The sequence below is a fragment of the Macaca fascicularis genome, chromosome 1, assembly GCF_037993035.2.
Source record: "Macaca fascicularis isolate 582-1 chromosome 1, T2T-MFA8v1.1".
In the NCBI taxonomy this organism is placed as follows: domain Eukaryota; kingdom Metazoa; phylum Chordata; class Mammalia; order Primates; family Cercopithecidae; genus Macaca; species Macaca fascicularis.
This window is the reverse complement of record NC_088375.1, coordinates 99,854,439-99,877,099: the sequence shown is the minus strand read 5'-3', so window position 1 is coordinate 99,877,099 and position 22,661 is coordinate 99,854,439. Positions and strand designations below refer to the sequence as shown.

The 22,661-nt window shown below is 48.2% G+C and overlaps 3 protein-coding genes across 5 annotated transcripts; 2 read left to right on the top strand and 1 right to left on the bottom strand.

Annotated features, from left to right (window-relative positions):
• The first annotated feature begins 648 nt into the window (after positions 1–648).
• On the top strand, positions 649–13,352 carry NDUFS2 (NADH:ubiquinone oxidoreductase core subunit S2). 3 transcript variants are annotated; one of them, XM_005541198.4, is made up of 14 exons: positions 649–762; positions 1,720–1,826; positions 5,013–5,203; positions 8,110–8,230; positions 8,400–8,512; positions 8,763–8,837; positions 9,017–9,094; positions 9,238–9,323; positions 9,525–9,644; positions 11,273–11,402; positions 12,335–12,430; positions 12,608–12,691; positions 12,823–12,880; positions 13,115–13,352. In XM_005541198.4, exons 1-14 carry the CDS (start codon positions 668–670, stop codon positions 13,150–13,152), a joined length of 1,392 nt encoding a protein of 463 aa, XP_005541255.3. In that variant the 5' UTR covers positions 649–667; the 3' UTR covers positions 13,153–13,352. The 3 variants fall into 3 exon arrangements, with proteins under 3 accessions (XP_005541255.3, XP_005541256.1, XP_073895160.1); XM_005541199.4 differs by lacking the exon at positions 1,720–1,826; XM_074039059.1 differs by lacking the exons at positions 1,720–1,826; positions 5,013–5,203.
• A 598-nt stretch (positions 13,353–13,950) lies between these two features.
• On the top strand, positions 13,951–17,805 carry FCER1G (Fc epsilon receptor Ig). Its single transcript, XM_005541196.3, has 5 exons — positions 13,951–14,023; positions 16,574–16,665; positions 16,831–16,866; positions 17,275–17,295; positions 17,441–17,805. Exons 1-5 carry the CDS (start codon positions 13,975–13,977, stop codon positions 17,501–17,503), a joined length of 261 nt encoding a protein of 86 aa, XP_005541253.1. The 5' UTR covers positions 13,951–13,974; the 3' UTR covers positions 17,504–17,805.
• Positions 17,806–20,908: 3,103 nt separating this feature from the next.
• On the bottom strand, positions 20,909–22,220 carry APOA2 (apolipoprotein A2). The gene is made up of 4 exons (XM_005541194.4): positions 22,187–22,220; positions 21,941–22,016; positions 21,535–21,667; positions 20,909–21,139 (listed from the first exon to the last, which is right to left on the bottom strand). Exons 2-4 carry the CDS (start codon positions 21,990–21,992, stop codon positions 21,022–21,024), a joined length of 303 nt encoding a protein of 100 aa, XP_005541251.1. The 5' UTR covers positions 21,993–22,016; positions 22,187–22,220; the 3' UTR covers positions 20,909–21,021.
• Positions 22,221–22,661: the final 441 nt, after the last annotated feature.

Here is a 22,661-nt window from a genome sequence, read left to right as displayed (position 1 = left end):
CCATTCCCCCATGTGGGATGAGGTGGCTCCTACACACCCCGATACTCCCCTCCGCACCACCAATGCCGGTGGCCTTGGCAATCCGATTCTTTTTTGTTTTGGTTTGGCTGGAGCTCTCAGACCCGCCCAGCCCCACTTAGGCTCCTTTCTCCAATCTCAATTTAGGACATCTGGAAATTAGCTGGCTTTCCCGACTCCGATCTTTTGGATTCAGTGATGGGAAGGTAATTGGCAAAGCCTGGGGCTACCCTATAAGGGCAGGGCTCAGATACAATCCGAGAGCAGGACTAAAGCGGGAGGGCGGCCAAGGCGGAAGGGAGTAGGGAAAGAAGCGCCGCACGTTTCCGAGATGCGCAAGCGGGCTCGGCGAGAGAGCACGAAGTATTTGCCCCTCGCAGGAACGGCAATTTTCCCTTGCTCGCTCCTAGAAAAGCCAGCCAGGAGCTGTGGGAGGAACCGCCCTCAGTAAAGATGATGGCTGTCACCGTTATCTAAACGCAAGTGAAGCCGAGTCACAGGACCCGGATGTTGTCAGGTCGACGGTAAACGACCCTGCCAGCTTCCAAAAGGGCGGCTTCACTGTGCGAATAGGTGAGAAGCCAACAAGGAGGCGCGCTGGAGTCACTTCCGCCCGGTTCACCTTCCCGCAGTCTGCAGCCGGAGTAAGATGGCGGCGCTGAGGGCTGTGTGCGGCCTCCGGGGCGTCGCGGCCCAGGTCCTGCGGCCTGGGGCTGGAGTCCGACTGCCGATTCAGCCCAGCAGGTGAGATCGAGGGCAGCCCTCGACACACGTTCTCCAAGGGTTTCTCAGGTTGGGGACGCTTTACTCCCCCAGAAGAGAATAACCCAAGACTGTGACCCCATTGTCCATCCCTGACTTCTTGGGCTACAAGATGCGGTGGCGCCCACTCTGGCGAGGGAGGGGAGAGGGTCTAGAGTTCGTTCAGTCCAGAGGTGAAATCAGCGGAGTGGGAGACCCTGCTTTTTAGCTTCCGTAATTTGAATGCACCTCTCCTGTACCTGAGTAAAACTCAGGCAGAGCCAGAATGCGCGCTGTCTCTGTCGTTGACCTTGAATAAACACTTTTCTCACGTTCATGTTCACCTGGTTGATAATATCAATATGATGAAAATATAAAGAAGCTAGGATTCCAACCTTGCATGCCCAGGGGTGATGGGTGAAGTTATTCCAGGAATAATTTGTTAGTAGGAATTGAACCTTTAGAGTTCCAGCTTATTTTGCCGAAGCTACATTAACTTCAGATCAGTGACTTGGCATTTAAAAAATCCAGGACACTGGCCGGGCGCGGTGGCTCACGCCAGTAATCCCAGCACTTTGGGAGGCCTAGGCGGGCAGATCATCTGAGGTCGGGAGTTCGAGACCATCCTGACCAACATGGAGAAACCCCATCTCTACTAAAAATACAAAATTAGCCGGGCTTGGTGGCACATGCCTGTAATCTCAGCTACTTGAGAGGCTGAGGCAGGAGAATCGCCTCCTGAGGCAGGAGAATCGCTTGAACTCGAGAGGCGGAGGTTTCAGTGAGCCGAAATCGCGCCATTGCACTCCAGTCTGGGCAACAAGAGCGAAACTCCGTCTCAAAAACAAAACAAAACAAAAAAACAGGACATCCTTCCTGGGTCCCCTTGAGAGTAAATGGGAACACAGGAACCACACACTGTTCAGGCCCTTTGTCTAGGATTTGTCTTTAACTCCCCAGAGGTGTTCGGCAGTGGCAGCCAGATGTGGAATGGGCACAGCAGTTTGGGGGAGCTGTTATGTACCCAAGCAAAGAAACAGCCCACTGGAAGCCTCCACCTTGGAATGGTGAGTGATCAGAGTTGCCGTCCCAACCCACACCCATCCCTGACCCCAGCTGATTTCCTTTTCTTTTTGTGAGACAGGGTCTCCCTCTGTCTCCCTGGCTGGAGTGCAGTGGTGGGAAAGTGGCTCACTGTAGTCTTGAACTTCTGGGCTCAAGGCAACCTTCTGTCTCAGCCTCCCCAGAAAGCCGCAGCAACAGGCCTGTGCCACCACAACTGGCTAATTTTGAAAGTTTTCCTTTTGTAGAGACAGGGTCTTGCTGTGTTGACCAGGCTGGTTTCAAACTCCTGGCCTCAGGTAATCCTCCCAACTCAGCCTCCCAAAGTGCTGAGATACAGGCTTGAGCCACCATGCCTGGCCTCCAGCTGATTTCTAAGTGCTCTTGGACTCTCTGTCTTAGGCAAGTTTTAGCCCCTATCCTGTTTGTTTCTTTTTTTTTTTTTTTTTGAGACGGAGTCTCGCTCTGCCACCCAGGCTGGAGTGCAGTGGCCGGATCTCAGCTCACTGCAAGCTCCGCCTCCCGGGTTCACGCCATTCTCCTGCCTCAGCCTCCCAAGTAGCTGGGACTACAGGCGCCCGCCACCGCGCCCGGCTAGTTTTTTGTATTTTTTAGTAGAGACGGGGTTTCACCGTGTTAGCCAGGATGGTCTCGATCTCCTGACCTCGTGATCCGCCCGTCTCGGCCTCCCAAAGTGCTGGGATTACAGGCTTGAGCCACCGCGCCCGGCCCTGTTTGTTTCTTTCACGATGAAATTCAAGAGACATAATAGTGATAATAACAGGTATTTGTGAAGTAGAGAAGGAAAGGAAGGATGTTGCAGAAGAAAATAAAGAATGGGTCCCAGTAAATACCCAAAAGTCCTTATCAATGTAAATCTTAATGCCAGCTTTTCCCATGTTCAATACACGTAAGGTTCACTACATTATCTCCCTCTCCAGACAAGGTGGTGGTTTTCCCATTGGTACCCAAATGAAACCTATGTGAATACAAACCATTTTTTTCCTTTCAAAACTAGCTCTTCCTTTTGACTTTTGATTTTGATCATTGGGACCCTCATTCCCCTAATCCCTCAGGATTGAAACTTTTTAGTCATCTTTGGCTGTTTTATCTTGCCCTCCATATCTATGTCCAGTAAGTTACCAAACTATGTAGATTCTTTCATAATGTCTCATATCTGTTCATCTCTCCTTCTTAATTTTCGTTGCCATCATTCTTATTCAGAGTTATCTTGTATTAGACCCTGATTATTTTAGGAGTCTATTTACTGAGTTTTTGCCACTGATGTTGTCCCCTTTCTATATATCCTATACAATGTCATCACCTTCATCTTCCCCAAACATTATTTTACCATGTTATTCATACTCTTGCTCAAAAACCTTCAGACACTTGCAGTTACTTTCTACAAACTTACAGTAACAATAGCTGAGTGCTTACCATTTGCCAAACATTTTCGTATGCATTATTTTATTTAATCTTTACAACAGCTCTATGAAAGTATTACCCCAGTTGTGAGGAAAGTATGGTCTAGGGAGATTAAAACTTGATTAAAGGCCGGGCGAGGTAGCTCACACCTGTGATCTTAGCACTTTGGGAGGCTGAGGTGGGCGGATCACCTGAGGTCAGGAGTTCAAGACCAGCCTGGCCAGCATGGTGAAACCATGCCTCTACTAAAAATACAGAAATTAGCTGGGCGTGGTGGCATGCACCTGTAATCCTAGCTACTCAGGAGGCTGAGGCAGGAGAATCACTTGAACCTGGGAGGTGGAGGTTGCAGTGAGCCGAGATCGTGCCATTGCACTCCAGCCTGGGTGACAGAGCAAGCCTGTCTCTAAAAAAAAAAAAAAGTTAAGGGCACACAGGCAGATATGTACTCTTTGGGTCTGTCAGACTCCAAAGCCCATGATGAAGAATTTTGGTGGATAAGGTGGGCTCTGGTTTCAAATCTCAACTCTTAATTTACCAGTGAATAAAGCACCTATTTATAGCATTATTTTAAGGATTAAATGAGATAACATGTGCCTGGCACATGTAAGTCCCCTATAAGTGTTCATTTTTATTAATGATATGTACAGATAATTGAATCACTGCCCCCTAATTTGTCCCAATACTTATCATCCCTCTCTTGGAAAGTCTCAATAAGGGTTCCACGGATGTTTACTTCCTTGTTTCTAAGATTTGGCCCATGTTGATTTCATAGCCTGGAATGCCTCTTCTCCCTTCTAGCTATCTAAATCATTTCCTATATTTAAGCCCAGATCCTACCTACATGAAATCTTCCCAGTGTTCTTTCCTTTTTAAAAAAACTTAATGGCTAAGGCACTTTCTTGGTTACTTATAAATTTGACCTCTGTTCGTAGTTTTTCACATGTACTTCTTTCCCAAATTAAAATGTAAGCTTCAGATTAGGTGGGCATGGTGGCGTGCACCTGTGGTCCCAGCTACTCTGGAGGCTGAAGCAGAAAAATTGCTTGAATCTGGCAGGCGGAGTTTGCAGTAAGCCGAGATGGTGCCACTGCACTCCAGTCTGGGCGCAGAGTGAGACTCTGTCTCAAAAAAAAAAAAAAAGAGTAAGCTTCTTGAGGATAAAAGTTTGTTTAGTGGGAGTAAGCATTAGGTATACATTTCCTGACTGGTTGGCCATTCATTGGATACATTTGGAGGGCAGTATATCATAGTAGTTAAGATGTTTGGATCCTGGAGCTAAACAGGTTGGGTTAAAATCCTGGTTCTGCCACTTACTAGTTTTGTGATCCTGGAAAAGTCATTTAAGCTCCATGGCCTCAGTTTATCCCATAAAATGGAGATAATGATAGTACCTATTACTCATAACAGTTATTGTAGGAATTAAATCAATTAAAGTGTCTAAGGTAGTACCTGACACATAATAAAGCTATATAAGTGTTATCTGTTATTAAAAAGATATTCTATGCACGCCAACTATGAACCATGAAAAAAAGGTATTCTAGGACACACAGAGTGAGTGAGATTCATGATGTCTGTCATCAGAAAGTTTAGATCTTCCTTTTTCCCATCTAACGGTCCTCTTCTGGTTATAGTGGAGATTAGGAAATTAACAAAGTATGCAATGGTGAGTTAGAAGATCTATAGGAAGAGGCTAACTCCCTGCTGTCTTTTGGGGGATCCCAAGGGAATAACCATTTGGCTCTGAACTATTTCCTACTTCTCAGATATGGACCCTCCAAAAGACACAATGGTGAAGAACATGACCCTGAACTTTGGGCCCCAACACCCAGCAGCGCATGGTGTCCTGCGACTAGTGATGGAATTGAGTGGGGAGATGGTGCGGAAGTGTGATCCTCACATTGGGCTCCTGCACCGAGGCACTGAGAAGCTCATTGAATACAAGACCTATCTTCAGGTGTGGGGGGCGAACAGGGGCCTTTTGGTGGGATCTGGGGCTGCTTTAGCCTGGGGCTTTGCCAGTTTGCTCCCCTTAAAACCTGAGGGGAAGAGGGTGTTGAGAGGAGTAACCCGTTCAGGTTACTCTTGGTTGGGTGGATGGAGGGAAGTGGCAGGGGATGCTTGAGTCATCAGGAATTGGTTTATTCAGCAGCAGTGCTTTGAAGCTGGAGCTACACTCAGCTTTTCTCTGGCTGACTTTTTGGCTGGCCCCTTTGCCATTACTTGAGTGCCTCAGTTTCCCTGCTCTTACGTTAGACTAGTGCGTCAAAGCCAGTGTCCCTAGGGGCGGGGAAAGAGAAGAGAGACGTTAACTCGCTAAGATTAACAGCTGATTCTTGTATCTTCCAGCTGTCTACGTTTGTTTTCAAAACATTCAATGAGTCAGAGCAACTGAGAGGGGGTTTATGACAGAGTTTGCCATTTTTAGGAGAACTGTATGACCCAAATGATGAGGGTCAGATTTGAAGGAGTTGGATCTCTAATAGGAATCTGAAGTTTTTTTCTTCATGAAGAAAGGTCCTGATAACAGGATGGTAGGATTAGGATTTAGATCCAGCCCAGTGTCGGGGTGAACAGTGACTAGAATGTGATTCCCCAAGAGAGTCTCAGCGATGACATTTTCTGGTCCCGGAGTCTGTGGGTTAACCCCTGTAGCATTAGCCCCTGTCACAGTGACATCAGAATAAGAACAGGCTGTCCCAACTAGTAGCATCTTAGCTCCACCCTCTTCCTGGAAGCTGAAGCTGGTTCAGCAGACAGCTCGGAATTAGCATTTTGGCATTCTGGAGGAAGGACCATTTCTACCTGGTGCTCTGTCTTCCTTAAATACCTCACTCTGGTCAGGTGTGGTGGCTCACGCCTGTAATCCCAGCGCTTTGGGAGGTGGAGAAGGGTGGATTACTTGAGGTCAGGAGTTCGAGACCAGCCTGGCCAACAAGGCAAAACCCCATCTCTACTAAAAATACAAAAATTAGCCAGGTGTGGTGGTGTGTGCCTGTAATCCCAGCTACTCGGGAGGCTTAGGAAGGAAAATCACTTGAACCCGGGAGGCAGAGGTTGCAGTGAGCCAGGATCGTGCTACTGCACTCCAGCGCCTGGGCAACAGAGCAAGACTGTCTCAAAAAAAAAAAAAAAAAAAAAAGATTAAGAAAAACCCCTCCCAGATTTTTTTTTTTTTTTTTTTTTTGAGACGGAGCCTTGCTCTGCCGCCCAGGCTGGAGTACAGTGGCCGGATCTCAGCTCACTGCAAGCTCTGTCTCCCGGGTTCACGCCATTCTCCTGCCTCAGCCTCCCGAGTAGCTGGGACTACAGGCCACCACGCCTGGCTAATTTTTTGTATTTTTAGTAGAGACGGGGTTTCACCGTGTCAGCCAGGATGGTCTCGATCTCCTGACCTCGTGATCCGCCCACCTCGGCCTCCCAAAGTGCAGGGATTACAGGCTTAAGCCACCGCGCCCGGCCCCAGATATTGTTAAGACTGATTGCCTTTCTCCTTCAGTATCTCAGGTTTTTTGTTTGTTCGTTTGTTTTTTTGCCCTGAAACGGAGTCTTGCTCTGTCGCCCAGGCTGGAGTGCAGTGGCATGATATTGGCTCACTGCAAACTCCGCCTCCTGAGTTTAAGCAGTTCTCCTACTTCAGCCCCCGGAGTAGCTGGGATTACAGGCACGCACCACCATGCCTGGCTAATTTTTGTTTGTTTGTTTGTTTTTGAGATGGAGTTTCACTCTTGTTGCCCAGGCTGGAGTGCAATAGTGTGATCTCGGCTCACTGCAAACTCCACCTCCCGGGTTCAAGCGATTCTCATTCCTCAGCCTCCCAAGTAGCTGGGATTACACATGCCCACCACCACGCCCAGCTAATTTCTGTATTTTTAGTAGAGACAGGGTTTCACCATGTTGGCCAGGCTGGTCTCAAACTCCTGACCTCATGAGCCACCTGCCTTGGCTTCCCAAAGTGCTGGGATTACAGGTGTGAGCCACTGCGCCCGGCCAGTATCTCAGTTTTTTTATTTTTATTATTTTTTGAGATGGAGTTTTGCTCTTGTTGCCTAGGCTAGAGTGCAGTGGCATAATCTTGGCTCACTGCAACCTCTGCCTCCTGGATTCAAGTGATATTTCCTGCCTCAGCCTCCCAAGAACCTGGGATTATAGGCATGCACCACCACGCCCAGCTAATTTTGTATTTTTAGTAGATTACAGGTGTGAGCCATGTGCCCAGCTGAGGACTCTTGACAGTGGTATCCTGGAGCTAGCTCATACTGGCTTGCAAGAGTGCAGTTGTGAAATTTTCAGGGGTTTTGTGAGCCAGTTGTTGAACACAGCCATTGTGAGAAATTAATTTATATAAACTTATGATTTAATACATTATATTAAATGCAAAGGTAACATTAAATATTCAAAGCTCATTACTTGATATATCATTGTACAATAATGTTTTACCACATTGTACTATGCTCTGCCCTTGAGATATTTGCTTTGAATGTGTCTGTATGGTGAAAATACTGTATAATAGTGTGGTACTGCATTCAGTTACATGATATTGGTAACTTAAAATTGGCCAGTGCTGCATTCAGTTACATGATATTGGTAACTTAAAATTGGCCATTGTGGGAGTAGTTTTACCACAGAAATTGGCAAACACAACAAATCAGAGTCCTCCCTCACTTTGGAGAGCCAGTTTTTCAACATTTACCAGCATACCACTGGTCTGGGGGATATTTTACCTGCCTTATTGGGGCTCCTAAAACTAGAAAGGCTTATGTAGCACCGACTTCTGGTGCCCACTGAGAGCAAGGCTTCAGGCAACCAGACTGTGGGCTCCTGAGCCTGTTAGATGTGACCCACATTATTCCCTCTTCCCAGGCCCTTCCATACTTTGACCGGCTAGACTACGTGTCCATGATGTGTAATGAACAGGCCTATTCTCTAGCTGTGGAGAAGTTGCTAAACATCCGGCCTCCTCCCCGGGCACAGTGGATCCGAGGTATGGCCCCCTGGCTTTTTGCACGGCCCACTGTGAGCATAGCACAGTGCCTTTTCCACCTCTTCCCCGTTGAACCCAAGCTTAGCGTTCAGACCCCAGGCTCTGCCCAGACCTCTCTGTCTGCCCCAGTGCTTGGCTCCTATATACGGTCTTCTTCTTGTCTTTACAGTGCTGTTTGGAGAAATCACACGGCTGTTGAACCACATCATGGCTGTGACCACACATGCCCTGGATCTTGGGGCCATGACCCCTCTCTTCTGGCTGTTTGAAGAAAGGGAGAAGGTAAGGGAGGGAGGAATAGGGAAGGAAGTGCAGGAAGTAGAGAAGGTATAAAGGAGACAGGAGATTAAAAGAAGAGAGAACATGGGAGAACATTTAGAGGGAGAAGGTATGTTTAACTTGGGTTATATTTGTAGAGACTGTATCATGAGGGGTTGGTTGGGCACAAGAAGGCAGAAGGTTGGAGGTGTAGGCCGTCATAGGACCTGGGGGCCTGGGACTTTGACACTGATTCCCAGCATGCTCTATCAAGATGTTTGAGTTCTACGAGCGAGTGTCTGGAGCCCGCATGCATGCTGCTTATATCCGGCCAGGAGGAGTGCACCAGGTGAGCAGGTCCCCGGCTTCCCCAGACGTCCAGCCCAGGCCTATTTTCCCTGTGGCCACTGGAGGGCAGTGCTGGATGATGGAAACTCCAAGCCTGTAGCCCTGGGGGAGGGGATGCTGAGCTGGCTGTCCTCAGCGGAGGCTATGCCACGTTCAATAGCACCTCCGTTTGGCTTCTAGGACCTTCCCCTTGGGCTTATGGATGACATTTATGAGTTTTCTAAGAACTTCTCTCTTCGGCTTGATGAGTTGGAGGAGGTAAGCTAGGAGTCAATGGGAAAAATCTCTCTTTCTCCCACAAGAAGTGCTTGTGGGGTTTTATTCCCCAGTTGTAAAGAAATACAGAGATATTTGAAGAGTGTAAGGAAGAGTATTAACATACCAGTTTTCTCGATCAATAGATGCTGACCAACAATAGGATCTGGCGAAATCGGACAATTGACATTGGGGTTGTAACAGCAGAAGAAGCACTTAACTATGGTTTTAGGTGAGGGGAATACAACTTCTCTCCTTAGGAGTGGGGATGGGAGTGGGGGAGTTCCAGCCTAATATCTTGTCTTTTAAGACTTGTTGGCATCCTCTTAGTCATACCCTGAATGTGAAGGAGCAACAGGGGAGCCTAAGGAAGAATGAGCCTCCTTACTTAGTTTGTGGAGAGTGGCGCTTATTCCCATTATGCTCTCCACAGTGGAGTGATGCTTCGGGGCTCAGGCATCCAGTGGGACCTGCGGAAGACCCAGCCCTATGATGTTTACGACCAGGTTGACTTTGATGTTCCTGTTGGTTCTCGAGGGGACTGCTATGATAGGTAAGGCCCCAATCCTTTCTCAGCTGATCATCCAGCTAGTTTCCTCTGCCTCTTCTCTTTGCCACTTCCTTCTTTACCCTACTTCTCAGTGTCTGTGGGAGCTCTTGTGTGTGTTAGATGAGGTTGCTCTCAAAACACTGTCACATATATGGAATCTTACTTATTTTTTCTTTTTTGAGACGGAGTTTCACTCTTGTTCCCAGGCTGGAGTGCAATGGCACAATCTCGGCTCACCCCAACCTCTGCCTCCCAGTTCAAGTGATTCTCCTGCCTCAGCCTCCTGAGTAGCTGGGATTACAGGCGTACGCCACCATGCCCCGCTAATTTTTGTATTTTTAATAGAGACGGGGTTTCTCCATGTTGGTAAGGCTGGTCTCAAGCTCCTGACCTCAGGTGATCCACCCGCCTCGGCCTCCCAAAGTGTTGGGATTACAGGCGTGAGCCACCATACCCAGCCTATGGCATTTTAAAATCTTTACATTATCCTTTTCTTAGATGGAGCTAGCTTTGGCTGCATTTTATAACTGAGAAAGCTGAGGCATAAAAGTTAGGGATTAGCTGGGATTATTCTGCAGGAGTGGTTGAGACTAGAATCCTCCTGATCCAATGTTCTTTCTAGTAGATTCTAAGCTTCAAATTCTCCTCCTGGGTCGGGCGCAGTGGCTCACACGTGTAATCCCAGCACTTTGGGAGGCCAAGATGGGTGGATCACTTGAGGTCAGGAATTCAAGACCAGCCTGGCCAACATGGTGAAACCCCATCTCTACTACAAATACAAAAAATTAGCTGGGTGTGGTGATGCATGCCTGTAAGTCCAGCTACTTGGGAGGCTGAGGCAGGAGAATTGCTTGACCCTGGGAGGTGGAGGATGCAGTGAGCTGAGATGGAGCCACTGCATTCCAGCCTAGGCAACAGAGCGAGACTCTGTCTCAAAACAAAAAACCAAAAACAAAAACAAATTATCCTCTTGTTTTCTCACCCTGAGTCAGATTTGTTACTGTGTATTTTTTGTTGGTCTGTTTGTTTTATTTTTTGAACCTGGTAGCTGCTGTGTATTTTTGTTTGTCCATTTGACTCTCACCCATTCTGTGGTCCAAAAAGTGCTTAAGGAGGTAATTAAAGAAACAAATACTACAGGCCATGTTCTGAGAAAATAAGGAGAGGGTTTGGGGAAGCACCCAAGAGTAGAAGCAAAAGACTACAGGGGGCTGGGCATGGTGGCTCATGCCTATAATCCCAGCACTTTGGGAGACCAAAGCGGGCAGTCACTTGAGCTCAGGAGTTGGAGATCAGCCTGGGCAGCAAGGTGAAACCTTGTCTCTACAAAAAATACTCGAATCTGGTGGTGCATGCCTGTAATCCAAGCTACTTTGGAGACTGAGATGGGAGGATCACTTGAGTCCAGGAGTTCGAGGCTACAGTAAGCTGTGAAACCTTGTCTCAAAAAAAAAAAAAAAAAAAGACCGCAGGGTTCATATGGGTGGCCAAACCAAGCAGAGATGCTGTACTTGGAGAAAAGAGTGGGGAGAGTTGACTTAACCCTTTTGAGGTTGGCCAAAGGGCATCCTTCCCAGCCCCATACCTGCTCCTTTGACTGTTCTTCTCTTGCTCTGTCTCATCTACTTCAGGTACCTGTGCCGGGTGGAGGAGATGCGCCAGTCCCTGAGAATTATCGTACAGTGTCTAAACAAGATGCCTCCTGGGGAGATCAAGGTTGATGATGCCAAAGTGTCTCCACCTAAGCGAGCAGAGATGAAGGTTGGCTGCAGGGAGGGGAAAGTGTGGGGTGTTGGAAAGGGGCCAGTGGCTGGGGAGGAATATCCTTGAATTAAATCCTATCTTTCAGTTTTCTTTCTTTTTTTTTTTTTTTTGAGACAGAGTTTTACTCTTATTGCCCAGACTGGAGTGCAATCTTGGCTCACTGCAACCTCCACCTCCCAGATTCAAGTAATTCTTCTGCCTCAGCCTCCCAAGTAGCTGGGATTACAGGCATGTGCCACTATGCCCAGCTAATTTTTTGTATGCAGTAGAGACAGGGTTGCACCATGTTGGTCAGGGTGGTCTCGAACTCTTGACCTCAGGTGATCCACCTGCCTTGGCCTCCCAAAGCGCTGGGATTACAGGCATGAGCCACCACGCCCAACTCAGTTTTCTTTTTATAGAGAATTCACTGTATAATAAGAGATTCTTTTTTTATTTTTAAATTTTTATTATTATTGTTATTATTATTATTTTTGAGACGGAGTCTCGCTCTTCGCCAGGCTGGAGCGCAGTGGCGTGATCTCAGCTTACTGCAACCTCTGTCTCCTGGGTTCATGCAATTCTCCTGCCTTAGCCTCCTGAGTAGCTGGGATTACAGGCACCCACCACCACGCCCAGCTAATTTTCGTATTTTTAGTAGAGACGGAGTTTCACTGTGTTGGCCAGGCTGGTCTTGAACTCCTGACCTCGTGATCTGCCCACCTTGGCTTCCCAAAGTGCTGGGATTACAAGCGCGAGTCACCGCGCATGGCCATATGAGAGATTCTTAATCTTCCATATTTCTCCTGTTTTATTCTGTATCCTCTCTGCTTACTGACTGACATGTGGCTTTAGTCTCCCAGAGGGTAGAGATTATTTTCTGTGCTGGGGAAGGCCTAGGAGACAGAGTTTGGATTTGGTTTATTGATGCTCCTTTTTCCTCTCTTCAGACTTCCATGGAGTCACTGATTCATCACTTTAAGTTGTATACTGAGGGCTACCAAGTTCCTCCAGGAGCTACATATACTGCCATTGAGGCTCCCAAGGTGAGGAGAAGAGGGGAAGGAAAAGACCATATGTAGAGTAGGTACCTAAAGATTAGATGTTTATCAAGACACTCATTCATCAATGAGAGAGAAAACAGGAGGATGAATAGAGGTTTTGTTGGCAGAGAAAAACACTCTTCCTGTTAATAGAGACACCCAACCTTATTCCTTGAACAGGGAGAGTTTGGGGTATACCTGGTATCTGATGGCAGCAGCCGCCCTTATCGATGCAAGATCAAGGCTCCTGGTTTTGCCCATCTGGTAAGAATCAATCCCAGTAACTTTAACTCCATTTAATTAAACCTGACCTTGGTTGAGGTTTTTTTGAACTCTTCTTTCTCCTCCCACCTTGCAAGTCTTACCTAACATTGTTGCCATCTCAATCTCCCTAGGCTGGTTTGGACAAGATGTCTAAGGGACACATGTTGGCAGATGTCGTTGCCATCATAGGTACGAGGCTTATTGTGTAGTAGAGGTATCCTAGACAAAGGAGTTGGGGACGCCCACTGGGGATAGAAAGAGAACACTTCCTGTTCACCATAGGCCATGGCATGGCCTCGGGTCCTCAATCTCTTGAGAACAGTAACAGGTTCTGGATCTTGGGTAACACCACTTTGTCTGTTTGTTTTGCCTCACAACAGGAAGATAAGTAACACCACTTTTTCCCTCCATCCTCTCACCTAGGTACCCAAGATATTGTATTTGGAGAAGTAGATCGGTGAGCAGGGGAGCAGCGTTTGATCCCCCCTGCGTATCAGCTTCTTCTGTGGAGCCTGTCCCTCACTGGAAATTGGCCTCTGTGTGTGTGTGTGTGTGTGTGTACGTACATGTTCACGTACACTTGGCTGTCAGGCTTTCTGTGCATGTACTAAAAAAGGAGAAATTATAATAAATTAGCCGTCTTGCGGCCCCTAGGCCTAAACTTCTGGTGTGTGTTTCTCAGTATCTTAGCGTCCTTTACTTGGACTTTGAACCTAAGAGTGTTCATTAACCCTCCATTCCTGTTAGATTCAGTCAGGTCTTTGCAATTTTTCCTGCTCGTCTCCACCCCCTTCTCTGACTCTTGTCCTTTCCACTTCTCTATTCCCCGTTTCCTCTTTCCCCTAGTTCCCTCCTTGCCCAAACCTTCTCAGTGCCCACATAAATTGGTAAACCACTCCAATCAAGACCTGGGGTAAAGTTCCAGTTGGGAGGGAAAGGGCTATAGTGGGGTCTGAGGGAATGTCGACGGGCAGTTTAGCACAGATAAATCTCTGAACCAGGTGGAGTTGGAAATGGCAGATGTAGACAGTCTTTCCTGAGTGTGAGAGTCTCCTCATTCTATGGGTTAGGAGTTGGTCATTGAAGGGCTGACACTTAAGAGCCCAGATCTCCCAACTCCCTTAGTTGGCCCTTCCGGGAGCCGCCCGGTCTCTTGCGCAGGAAGGGGAAGGGGCCAAAGCGTGGGGGAAGGCGTGGCAGGAAGGGGGGGACTCTGTGGTCAGGGAACTGCTTGCTGAGCACAGCTGCACAGTGCTGTCAGAACAGCCGATCTCCAGCCCAAGATGATTCCAGCAGTGGTCTTGCTCTTACTCCTTTTGGTTGAACAAGCAGGTAAGAGGGTTTGGTGAGGATAGCGTGAGCTGGCTCCAGGGTGGAAATCCAGAGCATGGGTCTAAGGGCCGAGTCAAACACAGATGAAGGAAGACTGACAGTGGGCAGGTGGGCATAGGGAAACCCTGAGGCCAGTCCTATCAGCCCCAACCCAGGGCACTAGACTCATAGTTCCTTCCTTCTTGTTGCCTTCTTACCTCCTTCCAGACTTTTCTTCATATTATTATTACTATTATTTTGGAGACAGAGTCTTGCTCTGTCACCCAGGCTGGAGTGCAGTGGCGCAATCTCTACTCACTGCAACCTCCACCTCCTGGGTTCAAGCGATTCTCCTGCCTCAGGCTCTCGAGTAGCTGGGACTACAGGCACCCGCCACCACGCCCGGCTAAGTTTAGTATTTTTAGTAGAAACCAGGTTTCATCATGTTGACCAGGGTGGTCTTGAACTCCTGACTCAAGTGATCCACCCACCTCGATCTCCCAAAGTACTGGGGATTACAGGTGTGAGCCACTGCGCTCAGCTATTATTATTATTTTAAAAAGATGGTCTTGCTATGTTGGCCACATAGGTCTTGAACTCCTGGCCTCAAGCAGTTCTCCCACCTCAGCCTCCGAAAGCGCTACTGTGCCTGGTTGACTTTTCTCTTTTCAGCGTCGATAGAAAGTGGCAGGGGAAGGGTCTGGTTGTATGGCATGAAGAGCTGGTCTGGTGAAAAGCTTCGTTTCCCATGATCAGTGTTTCCCATGGGGTGCATTTGGTCTTGTCTGCTGGGAGCTGATCTCTAGCTGGTTTAATATACAAAGCACCCTTGGCGCCTGTAATCCCAGCTACTCAGGAGGCTGAGGCAGGAGAATCACTTGAAGCCAGGAGGTAGAGGTTGCAGTGAGCCAAGATCGCACCATCGCACTCTAGCCTGGGCGACAGAGAGAGACTCCGTCTCAAAAAAAAAAAAAAAAAAAAAAAAAAAGATTATATATATTTATATATATAGAGAGAGAGAGATACAGAGAACCCTTTAGGAAGGTAGGAATCTGTTCTTGTGCTTGGGAGTAAGGCAAGGATATAGCCAAGACAAACAGACGGGATTGCTTTTTCTATGGGTCATTGCTAATGCTCCATTCTGTCAGCAGTTGATATGAGGATGGGCAGCATGAGATGCCCAGTTCCAGAGACCTGAGCGTGAGCTGAGAAATAGAGGCAGAAATGGGAAGGTCTCTGCAGCTCTACGGCTCCAGTCACTATCTAAGAATTCCCACTCTTTGTTCACTCTGGGCTGTCTGTGCCAGATTGGTGTGTGTGTGTGTGTGTGTGTGTGTGTGTGTGTGTGTGTGGCAGCTGGGTGTCGGGGAGGAGGAGGTCCGTAAGCTTCAGGGAAACTGTGGAAATTGAAAGACAATGACTGGGGAGGAATTCCAGCAGCCTAGCTGAGAAGGTGGGAGCAAGTATTAAGTTAACCACTGGTCTGCTGCTGTGGGATGAGGATGGAGGAGGCCCGCTGAGGCCCAAACGAAAGCATGGGCTTTAGAGGCAGAAAACCTGCATTTGAGTTCAGCTCTGTCACTTAACTCTGTGGCTCTGAGTGAGTTACTTAGCTTTTCCGAGCCTTGGTTTCGTCACCCATAAAATGGCAATGATGATGTTTCCCTCACAGGGTAGTTTTAAGATTTGTGCAATATTATGTGTGTGAAAGAATGTTGCAGAATAAAAAGTACTTAACCGATGTCAGTAATTGACCGGCGTTAGTCACACGTTCCCTACTGGTCTTCTGATAGGGGGTGAGACTTGATTTGATTTTTTTAAATTGCACAAAACTTCCCCTCTCAGAGGCCCAGAGAGTGAGTAATAAGGCAGAGTAACAAGAGCTGGTATCCATATAGCTGTGGTCATTCCCCCAGCCTTGTGTTCAGGGCCAAAGGTATCTGTACGGTCTGGGAAAAACAGACACTTTTTTTTTTTTTTTTTTTTTTTTTACATATTTAAGTGTCTTGTGGCAGGACAGAAAGCAACAACGCTGAGGCTAGGAGATGACCAATGACAGAGTAATTGCCTTCTCTCCCTTCCCCGGCTCACATCCTTCCTGTCCAGCCCTCAGCCACAGGTCACAGGACTTAGTAGAGACACTTCTGTGGTTTCTTCACTGAAATTTGCCACTGCCTCTCCCTCCCACTACCCCTCTCGGCTGAGGTTTTTGTTTCAGTCCGGTGGACTCAGATGGGTCCCTTGAGGTGGATAAATTGCTCAATGTGGGCCTGAGAAACCCACAATGCTAAAAAGAAAAGGTTGGGGGCTGAGGGGGAAGGCCTCAATTATTAGTCCACATAAGTCCCATCTCAATAGAACCCTCACACTTCCTATCCTAGCCCGACCCTACGGTGGGGGAGAAGAGGGAAAGGTAAGGGCAGTGGGAGGCCAGAGAGAAACAGAATTTCTTCCCTTAGACGGCTCCCCTCCAGGCTTTGTCCTACCCCCCAGAGCCCCTTCCCTTCTCTCCTCTGAGTACGAGATCCTCCCTGATGCCCCTGACCCCACGGGCACCCTCTATCCCCTCAGCGGCCCTGGGAGAGCCTCAGCTCTGCTATATCCTGGATGCCATCCTGTTTCTGTATGGAATTGTCCTCACCCTCCTCTACTGTCGACTGAAGGTAGCGCTGGGCAGGGAGGGGTAAGGGGCTGGAAGGGGAAGTGGGAGGGGGGCAGCAGCAAGGATTCGAAGAGAAGGAATAAAAGGGGCTCCCCCGACAAAGTTTGCAGGGAAGGGGGATGGGCCACTAACTTCCCCTTTTCTGATAACCTTTCCCCCATTCCAGATCCAAGTGCGAAAGGCAGCTATAGCCAGCTATGAGGTATGGACCCTCCCACACCTGGTGTCAACAACTTTTCAGACCTTCAGCCCTTCTGGGGCTCCAGCCTGGGGTTCCGGGCCTCTGGGAGGGCATGCCTCTCAGGTGCTGACCTGCATACACCTCAGAGGCCTCCCTCCCACCTTACCTAGCCAAGCCAGAAGTAAAATATTCGGCAGGTGACAGGGAAGAATCAAGCATAGAGTGACAAAGAATATGTGAGAGACTTGGATGTGGTATGTCGGGTGTATACGTGTGCTTGTAGCCATGTGGGCAAATAGGCATCCATGGTCCAGAGCATCCATGTGAGTGCCCTCTAGCCCAAGGTGGCTGGCCGCCCACGCCCCATGCCTCCCTGGGGCCCTGGAGAAGCTGTGGGTCTCTAATGCTTTGCTTCTTTTGTCTCTGCAGAAATCAGATGGTGTTTACACGGTAAGTGTGCCTGCCTCCCCTACCCGGGAAGTCAGCAGAAGAGGGTGGGATTTTGAGCGATCTTTGGAAGGGGCGGGGCCTGTGGAGGTGGGAGGGGCCCCTGATGGGCTCCAGCTCCTGATCACCCTTTGACTCCCACCTCCAGGGCCTGAGCACCAGGAACCAGGAAACTTATGAGACTCTGAAGCATGAGAAACCACCACAGTAGCTTTAGAATAGATGCGGTCATATTCTTCTTCGGCTTCTGGTTCTTCCAGCCCTCATGGTTGGCATCACATATGCTTGCATGCCATTAACATCAGCTGGTCCTACCCCTATAATGATCCTGTGCCCTAAATTAATATACACCAGTGATTCCTCCTCCCCGTTAAAGACTAATGCTCAGATGCTATTCACGGATGTTTATATTCTAGTCTCCCTCTCTTGTCCCACCCTTCTTCTTTTCCCCATCCCCAACTCCAGCTAAAATATGGGAAGGGAGAACCCCCAATAAAGCTGCCATGGACTGGACTCTATTCATTCATTCATTTATCATATATTTATTCAGTCTCTACTAAGCACTAGATACAGTTTTTCAGTTCCAGAACTCACAGTCTAACGGACTTCAGGGCTATTTTGCTGACTGAGGGATAAACGTTGACTATGGCTGGGGGAGGGATAAAACCTTTGACCTCCAGGTGCTCTGAGGATGGAGCTGGAGCAGGTACTAGTGTGTTGGGAGTCTAGGCGTATTTGGAAACGTAAGAAATGTCTTCTGTATCAGCATGGCCTTCTGTGTTTGACGATTGAACCAAGGTTGGGTTGTAGGGGAACCTGGGTGTCCCCAGATAGTCACCAATCCAGATGGCACCAATCCAGTACATGCATATGGGAATTAGCATAGCTGAAAAGCCAAATATGCAGAATGGATGGTATGACTAGGCATGCGTGAAGCTCCTAATGGAAGGTTTTATAGGAACAGTGAATTTTCATGGCGTCTGGGGCAAGTGGGAGCTTAGAGGGCCAGATGCGTTAGTGGTAGGTAAGGCAAAGGGAAATAAGTTGGGTCCAAATGGCGGGTCATCTCCCTCAAGTGCATGGGTGGTGGTCAAGGCCCTGTCAATGCCTGTCCTGTTTTCAGAGTTATGAGAAATATTTGCCTGGAAGAATTTAAGCCTCAGGAGATGCTGCCAGTCCTACTTGTGACCCACAGTCTTTTCAGAATGGGTCTAGAGACTCCAAGCTTACCCCTGGCATAACCCCCAACCTCCACAGTACTGCACAACACTTCACACTGCACAGCGACTTACACTTTTCAAAGTATTTTCCAGCTCATTGTACCATTTGATCTGCTAATTAACCCTGTGAGGAAATTCAGGCTATTTGAGGTTAATTAACCTGTCCAAGTTCAGTTTGCAAGGAACCAACTGATATCACTTTTGTCTCTGCACATTTTGCCACATGAGAAAAAGCGGATATTGGGAAAGAGAAGGGGTAGTGAGTAATCATGAATGGTGAGGGTCATGAAGGCCAGATGAAGGAGGTTGATCAATATCTGGAAGGAATTGGAGCCATCTCCAGTGTCTGTGGGGGAAAGGTGATTTCAGATGAGATATGAGAAATGAGCCATGGTAGGAAAGTAACTTTTTCTTTTTTTTCTTTTTTTTTTTGAGATGGAGTCTCCCTCTGTTGCCAGCCTACAGTGCAGTGGTGCAATCTCGGCTCAGTGCAAACTTTCCCTCCCAGGTTCAAGTGATTCTTGTGCCTCAGCCTCCCGAGTAGCTAGGACTACAAGCACCACCATGCCCAGCTAATTTTTTTTTGTATTTTCAGTAGAGATGGGGTTTCACTATGTTGACCAGGATGGTCTTGATCTCTTGACCTTATGATCTGCCCGCCTTGGCCTCCCAAAATGCTGGGATTACAGGTGTGAGCCACCAAGCCTGACCTGGAAGTAACTCTTTTAAAGATAAAGTGGGAATAAAATTTTATCAGAAAATGTTTCATTTTCCCTTGCTCTGCCTCTTGGGATTGTAAGTCTCTTCCCATCAACCCAGACTGATTTCCATTCCATTTTCATTTAATTCAGGTATCACAGCTCCCAAAGTTTTTCTAGTCCCATATGTCCACCAAATTGGATACTTGCCAGGCCTTTAAATGGCTACCACAGCTACTAGTTCCAGGCTCCAAGATGGCTACCAGGCCAGTTCTATAAATAGTGCCTGGATAGCGGTGGAGGAGAGGCTTGGAATGGGTCTTCCACAGGCAGTGTCTAGATAAGAGGTTTTTTGGTTTTTGTTTTGTTTTGTTTTTTGTTTGTTTGTTTGTTTGTTTGTTTGTTGGGACAGAGATTCACTCTTGGTGCCCAGGCTGGAGTGCAATGACACGATCTCGACTCACTGCAACCTCCACCTCCCAGGTTCAAGCGATTCTCCTGCCTCAGCCTCTTGAGTAACCGGGATTATAGGCATGTGCCAACACTCCCGGGTAATTTTTGTATTTTTGGTAGAGACGGGGTTTCCCCATGTTACCCAGGCTGATCTCGAACTCCTGACCTCAGGTGATCTGCCCACCTCGGCCTCCCAAAGTGCTGGGATTACAGGTGTGAGCCACTGCACCCAGCTGGGCTTTTGTTTTTAATTAAAAAAAATATATTAGGGGGTCTCACTGTGTTTCTCAATCTGGTCTCTAACTCCTGGCCTCAAGTGATTCTCCCACCTCAGCCTTCCAAAGTGCTGGGATTACAGGTGTGAGCCTCGGTACCTGGCCTAGACAAGAGGTTTTAAATGGAGAAATTAGAGCACTTCCAGGGAGAGGAGCAAACTTGAGTCTTTTATTGTGGGAAAGGGGGAAACACAGTGTTGCCCTGGCTCAGAAGGGAAACGAGGGTCTTGGTTGATACCTCGGGAAGCTTTCTTTTCTTCATAGAATGACTAAGAGGAAATTCTGAGGGGTACCCTGGTTTTCTTTTTTTCTTTTCTTCTTCTTCTTCTTTTTTTTTTTTTTTTTTTTTTTTTTTTTTTTTTGAGACGGAGTCTCACTCTGTCACCCAGGCTGGAGTGCAGTGGCATGATCTCAGCTCACTGCAACCTCTGCCTCCTGGGTTCAAGTGATTCTTCTGCCTCAGCCTCCCAAGTAGCTGGGATTACAGGCACGTGCTACCACACCTGGCTAATTTTTGTATTTTCAGTAGAGACGGGGTTTTACCATGTTGGCCAGGCTCGTCTGGAACTCCTGATCTCAAGTGATCCACCTGCCTCGGCCTACCAAAGTGCAGAGATTACAGGCGTGAGCCACTGCACCCCACCAGGGTACCCTCATTTTCTATGACATCCAGAAATCGAGGGATTCAGTTTGTGAATTCTTCCTTCCTCTCCTAGTTCCATGTGCAACGCAAAGCCTCTTTAGTGTTCTCTTGCAGAGTCATGCCCAGCCCGTAGGAGACTCTTTGGGTTTGGAGAAGAATCATGGCACCCTCCCCCTGTCATTTTCATCAGTTGTGTCTTCAATCTTTTCTTCACCCCTCCACACCCAAAATTCTCTCCTTCTAGAAGCAGAGTTTTCCTTTTCCTTCCTCTTCTCCTCTCCTACTCCCCTACTTTTCCCAGTCCCCCAAACATACCAGGCTCAGAGCTGGATTCATTCAGCATTTATTGTAGCAAAGAGTGGGTAGGGAGAGGAGCTCCAGGCCTGGCCAGTGGGTGTTCTAGAGGCCAGCTGGGGTTGGAAGACAATGGTCTGGACACCTCACTGGGTGGCAGGTTGTGTTCTAAGTTCCACAAAATAGCTCAAGAAGTTAACCAAATCCGTTCCAGCCTTCTTGACCAGAGGTGTCAGCTGCTCCTTTGACTTTTCAAAGTAAGCCCTGGATAGGTGAGGGGATTAGAGTTTAATTTGAGGGACCCTAGGCACTGGCAGGGGCCTCGGTCATGGTGGGAGGTCAGAGCAGACTGACTCAGGTCCCCAAACTCTAGTGCCTGGTCCATCGCATGGCAAAGCCCCTAGGTGGGAGTAGAGCCAAGACCTTTGCTGGGTAGAGGAACAGACCCTAGAGACTGAAATTCAAGGCCCAGTTCTTGCTGCTCCTCTCTATCTAAGAAACGTGTGGGATCTTTGGGCAACGAAGGACTTTTTCTCTCCAATTTAAGCCTAATCTGCCCTAATCCCCACCCCTGGGTTCAGTCTTCTGTGGGGCCTCTCATCTTCCCTTCTTCCTTTCCACAGTTCCACAGCCCCTGAACTCCTTGCCCTTAGACTTACTTGGCCTGGGCCTGAAGCTCTGGGCTCTTGACCTTCTCCATCAGGTCCTTGCCGTAGTCAGTCACCGTCTGGAAGTACTGAGAAACCAGGCTCTCCACACTTGGCTCCTCTGCCTGTCTCCGAACCAAAGCTCCTGCACACACACACACACTCTTTTCAGCTGGGTCCACAGCAAGGAATCTTGGCCTCTTGCCATACCTCTGCCAGTACCCACCCCAGCTCTCCGCCCCCTCCCCAAAAAGGTGTCCAGTCAGATCTTTGGATAGGCTTTCTGGGCTTTAGATAGGGAATGATCTTCCTTTTGAGCCCTCTAGTTGCCAGACCTGGATATAAGAGCATAGGCAGATAGGTAGCTATAACCACCAGCACATTCTCCCTTTTGGCCCCCTCTCCATATCACACCCACCTTCAAGGCTGCAGATGGTGAGGAGCAGCACAGTTGCTGCGAGCAGCTTCATGTTGGTGACAGTGGGGAAAGCGGCCTAGGAAGAGGGTGGTGGGGGTTGGGGGGGACACTGAAGCCAAATGGGCTTCAGCTCCTCCCCAGAGATCTCCCTACCTGCTGCCCATTTCAACCTGGCTCTCTCCCTCTCCACAACTGAAGCCCAAGCCTCTTTGGATGCTGCTCACACCTCTTGCCTCTTTATCTTACCTAGTCAGCGTCTCTGTCCTTGGCGTCTGTGCCTGCCCTGGCTGGAGAGGTAGGGGCTATATACCTGTCTGTTTACCCACCCCCTGTCAGGTGACAGGAACTATGATGGGTCCAGTGGGACAGGGATTATGTTAGGATAAACAAGTTGGACAGATGGGGGAGGAGAGGACAAGCACATGGAAGACTCATGGTGACGGGGTGAGAGGCAGGGGGTACAGCCCTTAGTGGAGGCTAAGAGGGTACACTTCAGGTATATTTGAGGTTCATTCTTTTGAGATCTGAGGTCCTTGGACTTGAATGCAGCAGGAAGCAGGATTCCAAGTTACTTCTCTGGAAAGCTCTGATATATCAACCCATGGGATACCATCAACCCATCATACCGTGGAAAGCTCATGGTATCTTTATTCCATTGTGGGTAGATCTCATCTCTCAACCTTATCCCACTTTACTGCAATTTGGCAGAGAGATATTGGGG